The 12225-nt window shown below is 38.6% G+C and overlaps 1 protein-coding gene across 7 annotated transcripts in view; it reads right to left on the minus strand.

Moving 5' to 3' along the window:
- LOC117394432 (5'-AMP-activated protein kinase subunit gamma-2) overlaps positions 1-12225 on the minus strand; it is a 143498-nt gene that overhangs the window by 60517 nt on the left and 70756 nt on the right. The window contains exon 1 of one of the 7 annotated variants that reach the window (XM_033992709.3): positions 9413-10020. The exons of the other annotated variants lie outside the window; for them this stretch is intronic. Coding sequence (XP_033848600.1) covers positions 9413-9506 — 94 coding nt within the window. The 5' untranslated portion in view covers positions 9507-10020. Of the gene's footprint in view, positions 1-9412; positions 10021-12225 lie in introns of those variants that run through there. 7 annotated transcript variants of the gene reach the window in all.

The raw sequence follows: 12225 nt of genomic DNA on the forward strand, positions 1-12225 counted from the left end.
GCTCTAGAAAGAGTGTAAAGAAGAGCGACCAGAATTATTCCAGGTTTATTATTATTATTATTATTATTATTATTATTATTATTCATTTATTCATTTATTCATTTATTTATTTATTTATTTATTTATTAGCAGATGCCCTTATCCAGGGCAACTTACAATTGTTACAATATATCACATTATTTTTACATACAATTACATTAAAAGGCATGTCATATGCAGACAGGCTAAAAGAACTGAATCTGTTCAGTCTTGAACAAAGAAGACTACGTGGCAATCTGATTGAAGCTTTCAAAATTCTAAAAGGCATCGACAATGTCGACCCAAGGGACTTTTTCGACCTGAAAAAAGAAACAAGGACCAGGGGTCACAAATGGAGATTAGATTAAGGTGCATTCAGAACAGAAAATAGGAGGCACTTTTTTACACAGAGAATTGTGAGGGTCTGGAACCAACTCCCCAGTAATGCTGTTGAAGCTGACACCCTGGGATCCTTCAAGAAGTTGCCTGATGAGATTCTGGGATAAATAAGCTACTAACAACGAAACGAGCAAGATGGGCCGAATGTCCTCCTCTCGTTTGTAAACTTTATTTTGTTCTTCTTATGTTCTTATGTTAAAGGTTCCCCCCTGGGACAGGGGCTGAAGTTCACCAAACAAGCCACAGGGAGGTCTTATGAACCATTGTCAGGATCAAGTAGCTGTCATCTAATGATAAGTATTGATGCTTGCAGCTCTGCTCCAGAAAAGCCTGCTCTCTAGTCTTTGTGAGTCTAAAAACAAGTGGGTGTGTTCATTTATAGAAAAGACACTACGTTACATTGCCTCTGACGTATGCAGCATAGGCCATCTCTTTTCTCTCACATGAAAGGCTTTTGACATCTAGCCCACCCCTGACAGGTCTACGATACAGCAGCCTGCATACTTTGCTGTCCCAAAGAGATGCTATTTCTAGGGCCCCTAAATTAAAGGGGAAAGTCTAATGTTATATTTCAAGAGTAGGTTGAATTTTGAAGATAATATGTATTCTATTTAAACAATCCCTTTTCAACTACACAATACTAAATTATTAACAAGCAGGGATTATGGACTGGTTCGGCCTTACTACCCCTGTTTGATCTTCCTGCCCCTCTGTTTGATCTTGGGCCTGTTACAGTATTTGTCAAACTGGCCTTGAACATGTTTTGACTCCCTCTGTTTGGGGTTGTACTGCTTAGATAACCCATAGGGGCTCAGTTGGGATGCATGTGCCATACAAGGGCCAAGCCAGTAATTACATATCATACATAGCAGGCTGACACATTCTTGAAATCGTGAATGCAGATGTGTACTAACACACATATTGCCACATGTCTGTGTAAATAAAAGCCCTAATCTGTTCTGGCTATTGTTGAAACAGAAAAAAAAAAACAGCAACACAAAAGCATGCTGAAATATGGCAATCCTAAGGAGCAATGGGGAGTGGTGGAAAGTGAACTGCTTCAGGAGCAATCCGACAGTTAATCGATTGTAATGACATACGTCAACATGAAGCAACAGTAAATAGGGTGAATATTATATAAAGTCTGCAAACACCTGAATGCTTTGTAAGCTGATGTATAAACCGTGTGAGACCTGACAGGTGTACCTTCTACTTCTACTTGAAAACAGTGAAGTGCTCTATCCAGGATGGCAGCTCTGAAAATGGGGCTTCAAGGAGATAAGCGCTACCAGGAGCTCATAATTCTGAAATCTACTGCAACAGTATTTCAAGCAAATTGCTACATTGTAGAATATTTCGGTTTTATGTCCACCTTTTAAATACATAAAAACATAAATAAATGTTAAAATAACAACTGACACATGAAATGTCCCCTTTTTGTACTGGACAGAACTATCTTTAGCAGAAATATTTCTGATCTTTGATGCAGCTGGTGTCTTTTTTGTTGAGGATATTTTGAAGAATTGTGCAGCTCTGTGCAGTGTGTTCAATCATTTACCGGAAGCAAACTAAACCGGCTGCCAGGTTCCTAATGCAGTGTAACAGGTACTGCGTCAATAAGGGAAACGTTTGCTGTATTTATTTTTAAGTGATAAAAAATATGTAGAGTTACACTATTTCTTCAGAAAGGGGAATTTTCACAGGGGAACTACATATTACATGGCAATGGGTACATTACACGGAAATTGTGAAATCTGTGATAACTGAGAAGAAAATACAGCCTTGCTCATGATGTGTAGCTGTATCTCTGAATTCACAAAAAAAGATACACTGTTGGTTATCCATCTTTGTACTTTTTGAGGCAAACCTCCCCTTGGATCAATGGCATACTACCCCTGTGTGTGGAGGGGGGGGGGGGTGGCTTTAGGGTGGGCTTATTAACAGAAGAAAGGGGATTAGTAGCCCTTGCATCTTCAGCAAACAGAGTGCATAGTAATGTTCCTCGAAACTTTCTTGGCACAGCTCATCGACGCACTAAATCAGAAAACAGCTGCAGCCGACCTCAGTATATGACCACTGCAAATGTAAAGCATTAAAGGTCACAGAGCAGTCTCCTGGAAGTAATTCACTCCACCACCAGATTGCCTAAAACAATGTCTCTTTCATACTGCTAGGATCTCTATGCAGTATCAACTGTGATAAAACAGCAATTTTCACCTCGCCTCATCAATTGTATCCCAATCGTCTTAACACTTGCTTATGCCTTTCTCACATTACCAGGTTACAGCGCACTGTAACAGAACTGTTTTAAAAGCAGGATTCTAAGAATGGTTACTGAACCCGAAAGTCAAAATACAGTTTCAGCATTCTACATTCCCCTTTGATGGTCTGCTGTTTGTAATCCTTTTCAGTGGTACTCAGTTATGTTCCAATCGATATAATGATCCCCCAACAGTTATCTTAATATAACAGCCAACTAACTTCACTGCAGACTGCTGACTTCCAAGTTCCATACAAGTTTATTGTTTCCTTGTTCCAAAACTTCTTGTTGCTTTGACCTTTCAAATATATTGGTTCCACCGCTGGACTTACAATGAAACGACAGGATCTTGCCTTCCCCGTTAAATGTTCAAAAGGAATGTAGAGCAATCAGGAGCCTACTCTTTGTCCATAGATGATGCTACAGTAAGTACTTCCGCAGATCACCTTTTCCACAGAGGTCCATTTTTTTAAATATATAAGTCCATGGACCGAGCAAACAGAACAGAAAGGCCTCAGCATAACATGGCATTTTGGAATGAGGGAGTAAAAGACCAGACAATCCCCTATCAAATCAGTCAAATCCTTTAGTCAACTACGTAGGATCAACTGAGAACAGATTCTCATTAAAACTGGAGTCCTAGAACAGCAGAGGGAACCTGCCCTGGAATTTAGCCACGGAGGTTTAAAGCACCAGTGTGGCCTCAAAATGTCTTTCGAAAACTATCAGCTGGTACATCAGAGTGTTACCCTTAACCTGCCCCCCTGCAACACTGCCCCCCAGCAGAGGTAAGAAATACCACACAGACTTGTTTGAGAGCCCTGCTGATGTCACCTGGGTTTTAACAAGTCACCAGTATGTGAAGACCAAAACAGAATCTAATCAACAAGAACGCATTAGTTAACTGTGATACTTCATACCCCGAGCAAGGTGTTTTCCAGACAGAGCCTACAGAGGACCCCCTGACACCATGCTCATCCCGGCTTTGAGGAAGGTGTCCTGGGATTTCAATATGCCTTCCCGGGACACTAAAAGATCACATGTTTCTAAATGATTCCACGTCCATTTGGAGTACTACAGCGACACCACAATACCAGCACCGCACGTTGAGCACAGGTCAGATAAAGACACAATATCACTGCAGACTGCGTGAGTGCCCCTGCTGAGCCACCAGCGCCACATCCAGCAGCACCAACTCTGCTTAGCTGTGCGAACTAATGAAATCAGGGTGAAACGTTTCACTGCTCCAGGCTTATCTCAAAATGGGGTTAGACAACTATTGGGAAAATGACATTTAAAGCCATTAAAATGATGCCAGAGCAAAATCAGGTTTAACCCAGCGTTTCCATTATCTCTTGACATTGCAGTTCTCTATCTGGGCTCTCTTGCCAGCTAAATTCAAGCGTCAGCTTCTTATAATAGCGCTGCTGTTGACATGTACTTCTGTAGATAAGATAAAGGTTGAGGAATTTCCTGTTAAACCAACAACTTCGTCTCTCTGCTGAACCCAATCAGCAGCATGTTTAGTAAGCCAGGCCCTGGCAAGCCGCAAACTGGTTCCTCACATGCCATGAAGACAATATGATAACATGCTCTGTATGTGTCACGAAAAGTGACCCCTCAGGAGCACACATTGTATCCCACTTAAAATTCTTGTTGATTTTAAAATGCTGTTTCCATAGCCGCTAACACAGCTATAATAAAACGCAGCGTTATATCTGGCCGTGCCTTAAGGTCAGTGTGTTCAAACAAACCGCTGCACTTGCTTGCCTGCTGCAAAACTGTAACTGTAACAGTGCAACAGTTTGTAGATCAGGGGCACCAGCAATCTGCTTTACAGAATAACTGCTGTGTAGAATAACTACTGTAGGGCATCTAGGGTTACCAGGCATCCTGGGAAAATTGTGATTGTACCAGTTTGCAGCCTTCATTTTTTGACCCGGTCAGAAACGGTAAATTATCCTGTTTTTGCTATGCTGTATTCAGTACAAAACTGTAACAGTGTGCTCAAATATTCTATTTAACTTCCTGGCGAGGTTTTTATTTTTATTTTATTTTATCTTGGATGTGGCACCAACCAAGTTAGTCTTTTAATCTATTCATTGTTATAACTGATAAAAAATATATATTATGATTGTGTTATTATATACTTATTTTAACTGCATTAGAGTTAAATTAAAGAACAGAATAAGTTCCCTGTTTTTCACTCTAGAAGCCCTAAGGAAGCCCCAATCAGTGATTGATTAACGGGTGTTCAAGAAGTTTTCTGTATTCAATATGTATGCATGACACAGTGAGAGATTTCCTATAATCTCAGTCTAAAGGAAAAGCTTGGACCAATACCACAATACTGTGCAGAAGACCATTGCTGGGGTATTGATATCTGCTCTGAAAGTGATAACAGCCAAACACATTTTTTTTTAAAGAATGTACAGTAATAAAATAGATGTTAAAAAGGTTAGTAAAGCGTTTATTAATTATTTTTAGAATATTTTATTTATATAACAAAATTATCTAAAATGTTCTATATTTTCACATTTCTTTCACATTATTTTGATTTCGTATTTGCTTGGCTGTATTTTTTTCATGGTAAAAAAAGGACTTAATTCATGCTACATCACGGTCTAAAAATAGATATTTCACAATTAAACATAATAATTATTAAAGCAGAAAAAAATGGTGTTGTGACATCTAAAATAAATATTTTTTCTTAACAGCTATTATACAACATATGTTTTTAAATACTGAAATCCTGAACTGAACACCAGTACATGCTACATTGCTGAATACTACGTTTTATATGAAATGCTGACCTGAACACCAGTACATGCTACATTGCTGAATACTACGTTTTATATGAAATCCTGACCTGAACACCAGTACATGCTACGTTGCTGAATACTACGTTTTATATGAAATCCTGACCTGAACACCAGCACATACTACATTGCTGAATACTGCGTTTTATATGAAATGCTGACCTGAACACCAGCACATTCTACATTGCTGAATACTGCGTTTTTTATGTCCACCTTTTAAAGGCATTCTATTTTCACCATTAGTGAATTCTCAAACAAAATAAAAATAAATACATGTAATAAGTAAAAAATGAAGGCAGCTCTATTTCAAGTGTTCAATCATTTACTGGAACCAAACTAAAACGGCTGCCAGGTTCCTAAATGTGACAGGCACTGTACTCCAGCAGTAAAACAAACATTTGCTGTATTGTTTTAAGTGCTAAAAATATCTGTATACTTACACTATTCTTTCAGGAACAGGAACGTACATCAACAAAAACACTAACAAAATCAACAGGAACAGGAACGTACATCAACAAAACCACTAACAAAATCAACAGGAACAGGAACGTACATCAACAAAACCACTAACAAAATCAACAGGAACAGGAACGTACATCAACAAAAACACTAACAAAATCAACAGGAACAGGAACGTACATCAACAAAACCACTAACAAAATCAACAGGAACAGGAACGTACATCAACAAAACCACTAACAAAATCAACAGGAACAGGAACGTACATCAACAAAACCACTAACAAAATCAACAGGAACAGGAACGTACATCAACAAAACCACTAACAAAATCAACAGGAACAGGAACGTACATCAACAAAACCACTAACAAAATCAACAGGAACAGGAACGTACATCAACAAAACCACTAACAAAATCAACAGGAACAGGAACGTACATCAACAAAACCACTAACAAAATCAACAGGAACAGGAACGTACATCAACAAAACCACTAACAAAATCAACAGGAACAGGAACGTACATCAACAAAAACACTAACAAAATCAACAGGAACAGGAACGTACATCAACAAAAACACTAACAAAATCAACAGGAACAGGAACGTACATCAACAAAACCACTAACAAAATCAACAGGAACAGGAACGTACATCAACAAAACCACTAACAAAATCAACAGGAACAGGAACGTACATCAACAAAAACACTAACAAAATCAACAGGAACAGGAACGTACATCAACAAAAACACTAACAAAATCAACAGGAACAGGAACGTACATCAACAAAAACACTAACAAAATCAACAGGAATGTACACAAAAACAATAATAAAATCAACAGGAATGTACAAAATGCTGGATTGGGGGGCTCTGCTACCTCCTTAGCCTTTTAGTGACATATTTTTCCAACTACAAATATACTGCTTACAACTTTGTCTCTTCAACGAAAGCAATTTGTGAGATTAGCTTTGGATGGGCGACCTCGCACACCACAAGCAGGCCTCTTGACCACACCAAAGAGCCGGGCTCGTCTGCATTTGTGGTTTTAGAGCTTTTAACCTTCTCTCATCTCACCGACAGGGGACAGAACCCGTAACAGCAGTGTATCACACAACAGTGCCTGTTGCACATGAAATGTGATGAAATCTATCACTCAGATTACCTAGATATAAAAACTAACCCCAGAAACTCCAAATTCTTTCTCCATTGTCATGAGAATTCCTCACACTTTTAGGAAGTGCACAGCCAAAATTTGTTACTGCTAAAAAAGGAAGGTAATCCCCTTCTCATGCTAAAAAGCAGTTTTTTTTTGCCTAGCAAACAGTCCAAAAGACGTATATGTTACCAAGACTCCTGCAGTGAAGATCTTGTTTGTGACGTAACCTTTCACACCTTTCTAGTAACAAAAACAGGCAGCACCCTGACATTTTCTCTTAACAACAAAGAGCTCTGAAAACCGCTTCTGTTGGGATATTTTTGGGCAATATACAGGACATTTTGTCTATTAATGTTGTATCCACCTTAACTAATTTTCCCACATTCTGTTTTTCTTTTCAAACCCACGTAGCTGTCTGTAAACCCCATATTTGATTAACCCATTAATTACCAAATACATTTTTCTTTGAATCAGAACACAATGTGTATTTATGTAATTTGATACATTCTAAATCAATATTTCTTCACAGAAAAAAAAAAAAAAATCTTTGTTTTGCCTACAAACTGCTGCATCCTATTATGAGGACAGTCAAGTTAGACATGCCCGTAATCAGAGAAGTGAAATTTCACGCTGGCTATGAAGCTCAACGCATAGAAAATGGAGCTTTGTCTTCATTGTGGGTAGGAAAACACCAAGAAATTGATCACTTTTAGGCTTCAGTTTCTTATTTTATATTGAGGAGTCATAAAAGCATCTGAAGGGCTATATTTGCAGAATTAACGGTTACATTTAGATGTAACGTTTGCGAAAAGTTATCATAACAAAATAGTTAAAAAAGAAAGTGTAAATAATGGTTAGATGCCAGTTAAAAATGCTCCAAAAAATGACAAAGTAGCCTGTCCTGAAATGAGGACAACGTCACTACTGGGTCATCCTGTACATGGAGTGGTGAGGGTTGTGTTTTCTTTCTCAGGTTGCTGCACGTCCCTCAACACAATCTGAAATCTTCTAGTAAACCCACTTCCAGAACGCTGGGCGATATCAACAGTCATGAGAGGCCACACTGAAACGCAGACAGACACATTTAAACATACCCTCCTGTGTATTAATACCAGGGGTTCATCTGTAAACGAAAAGGTACCGGATCTTATCATTAAGAAAGAGGGACAGCATTTCTGGTTCTAGACCTGATATCCTGAGCTTGATTTACAGTACCTGTCGCTTCTATATAAGCTTCATGTTTTTATCTGCTCGGGGTTTCGTGTCTTATTGTTGGTGTCAGTAGTTGCATGTCTACCTTTGCCAAGCTGAGTTTTAAAATATTCTTCAGGTCTGAACAATACCAGCGGCAGAGCGACTAATCTGATGAACAGGAGCAACGACACTGTTGTTGTTAAGAGCGCTAGTTTTTTGCCGTTTTGCCGTTTGAGTTGAAAAAAAATATTTTTGTCATTTTCTTACGCATAAACATCACAACCTACAATATACTGTTAAAGTACACTTTGTCATTCATTTATATAGGGATATTTTTTCAACAAAAAAAAAAAAGTTTTGTTTTCATACAGTTCAGCATTTGCAAACTATCATTCTCACCTGGTACCGGATCTGGGATCCACTCCCATCCGGCACAAATTAACCCCTAGTTATTTATAATGGGTCACTTGAATTTTGAAGGAGTTTCTTTCCCTAAAATAAAACTATACCTCATAGCTGAAAAGATACGACTAAAATAATGTGGTAAAAATATACTTTTTTATTCTTGCACGTAAACTGTTACTATATTGAAAAGCTGCAAGTCATTACAGTAACTTCCCTTAAACTTGCAACATTGTCTTCAAAACATTTTGATCCTTCTAGGTTTACGTTACATTAGGAATATAGAACTTGACATAGCCTTCACTTACTATTCAGTACTTCTTGCAAAATCTACACTAAAGCAGTTTTCACTGGCCTTTAAATCCAGACTTTTAAAAACATTAATAATACTGATGTTCTTCTCAAAAGCACAAATCTTGATTGATAAGCCATTAAGAATTACTGCACCAGCAAACAGATTTCAAGCTGCTATTGGAAGGGCAGGTATCATTTTTGCCCCTCCCGGCATTACAATCAATCTAAGAGTCTGTCACTGAACTGCAAAATAGTTAGACAAAGGTTTCGGCTTGTGCCTTCATCAGTGTAAAGTGCTGTTCGAAACATCTGTCTACTTGACTTCGTTCCTCGCTAAGTTTTGCATGTTTTGCCACTTTCTATCATTGCTGTCTCTTGGCACAACCAGAGCAAAAGCGATTGCCCTACCTGGCAGGCCGTGGGGTTCGGACTGCCGTCTCCCGGTGCTCCCAGGCTGGTCCTTGCGTTTCTTGCTCCCTCTAAAGCTGCCAAACCGCTTCATGAGCTGCACTGGGCAACGATGCGGCTAGCAGATTGAATCATGCCCGGCTTCGGGTTTATGAGCAAAAAAAAATCCACCTTGAGTTCAGTAATCGGGGGAAAGAAGAAATCACATCAGCAGATCAAAACCATTCTTAAGGAATACATAAAAAAAAGAAAACAAAAGAAGACCGGTATGTTCTTTTGAAAAAAGCAGTTGGCTCAACAAAGGATATGTTTCAAGTAGGTCAAATCTTAGGAAGTTTGAAAGCTCAACTTGTTGCCCTTAGTTCCCAGTTTCTATAAAGCCACACGCTCAGTGAGTTAGGTCTCCTTGCCCCAGCTGTACAGTAAGAAATTGTTTCGACTGTCAGGCTAGTCTGTTTAGTGGAAAAGACAGAAATAACTAGTCACTGTACGAAAGCTACCACAGATCAGCAAAAAAAGGTACGCCAACACGTATCTGTGTGCACACAGTTTGTATGTCTTGCAACACTATACTTGGAATAGCCCAAGCAGAGCTCTTGCAGGGAATTGTCAAGTGCAGCTGTGCACAGGATGTCTCTTTAAAACAGCCTGCATGGCAAGAGGCTGTAAAAGGAAAGCGCTCTGTGCACAAACAGTCCCTGGCAGGGATTGGTTCACGGCCCCTTTTTTTTCTCCTACAACACACACAGCATCACATGCTCGTTCTGATTAACTTCTCTCCAGGTCTAATGCTCTGGGGTCTGGTTACTGCCAAGCAGCCAAGCCTCCCCGAGCAGGAGTGAGCAGCTTGGACGGGGGCTGGGGAGGGGCTGATGGGGGGGCTGGGGCTGAGAGCCATGGAATTTACCCACACACTCGCTACACCTGCCCCTGTTCCACAGCAGAGAAGTCACTGGCTGCATCCCCTGCTTCTGGAACAACCTGTGAGCGTCTCTATATAGAACAGGAATTTTAACACACAGCTAGAGTCTTGTAGCCTTTTGATTTTGGAATAAATGCACTGTGGGATAAACATTACCAGTAATAACATTGCCGAAGTAGTTCAGTTATATGATGTGTTTCTTTGTATTAACCAGGCGTACAGGTTATTTCTTTATGCAACATTACAATACCTTTACTAACTGCTGTACAGGGCTGCAGTATCTGTTTGTGTTAAAACATGTTTTAGTAATTTTCATAGTAAACAATAACCATTAGTGTTCTATGAAAAACACAAAGTTCTAATAACACCCCCCCACCCCCCTCCAAATATATTTAGGATATTTAAAAACAAATCTAAACTAAATACTGTTCCAAATTCCAGTTTTCCTAAAATACAGAACGTCTAAAAGTAATACAAGTTACTGTCTAAAAGTAATACAAGTTACTGTCTAAAAGTAATACAAGTTACTGTCTAAAAGTAATACAAGTTACTGTCTAAAAGTAATACAAGTTACTGTCTAAAAGTAAGTTTTCAAGATCTGCCGACTCCGTGCATTTGATGCTTTTCTCCTGAACTCTGAGATCCGTAACATTATTCTTTATCAAAAATCAAAAATCGGCAAAAAAAACCTTGAATTGAGTGTTCTGGAGACAATGCACTTTGTTTCTTCTTTAAACAATGCCCTGCGTCCTCACTATTCATTAACAGCTCTGTAATTACCACTGGCTGTGCTGCAGCATGACATGGAAATGGAATGGTATAAATTACTTGAATTCCCTTTTCCTGGATATCGCAAAGATAACAAATAAACAAAGACATTAATGCTCAGTTAGTTTTTATAGATAAATCACTGAAATATCACCTCAAGTTACATTGTTTTTTATAAAATCTCCCCTTGACGGCACTAATCTAAATTCTAAGCTGGCAGAACATGCTCTTAAAACATATCCATGCAAAGTGAACAGGATAATCCCCTCTAAAACTTCAAAGCAGCAAGGTTACAGGGTGGAAAAGGAGCAAGAAGTGTGGAATTGAGAAGCAATTAAGAGAAAATAAAACACAGGCCGGGCTAAGGGCTATGAGAATTGTCCTTGAAGAAATAGTTTTCACCTTCAGGAAACAGTGCCTGCAGCGCTGAAGTAGGCTTACCAGATTTCCACATTTCTCTTCAATTTACTGAAGCTGTAGCAACTCTAAAGCAGTTAAAAATAACTGTATATAACACAATCCTAATTACAAAATTCAACACTGGGGTTAGATATACTTGTTTAAATCAGTTATAAAAATGACTGTGTTGATCAAAACAAAACAGGCACTAATTTAAAGGCTAACTTGGATTTTGAGCACACTGCTACAGTTTTACATGTTTATACTGTATGTGAATATAATTTTACTGTTTCTGACTAGGACACACAATTAAGACTGGGACAATCCCAGTTTCTCCGGGAGGTCTGGGAACCGTACTCAAGTCAAGTACTTGCTGTGTTTGTGCTGCTGCTTTAAACTAAAATATCTACAACATTAAAAAGAAAAGTAAGTGTAGCAACATGTCCCCAGATCAGGGGCGTGTCCTCTGACCACTGCCGGAGCGATTAGAAAGAAAACAAAAACTACAAGGGCTCTGGCTTTCGTGTCGTTATTGCTGTGTTATCTGTTTGGCAATGTGGGCAATAATCCTTACACTATCAGCTATAATAATAATAATAATAATAATAATAATAATAATAATAATAATAATAATAATAATAATAATAATAATAATAGTATTATTAGTATTTAGGAGGTGCTGATACTCGTAATACTGGTATAAACTGCCATTAAGATCGGAAAC

This window comes from Acipenser ruthenus, chromosome 3 (genome assembly GCF_902713425.1).
Source record: "Acipenser ruthenus chromosome 3, fAciRut3.2 maternal haplotype, whole genome shotgun sequence".
NCBI lineage: Eukaryota > Metazoa > Chordata > Actinopteri > Acipenseriformes > Acipenseridae > Acipenser > Acipenser ruthenus.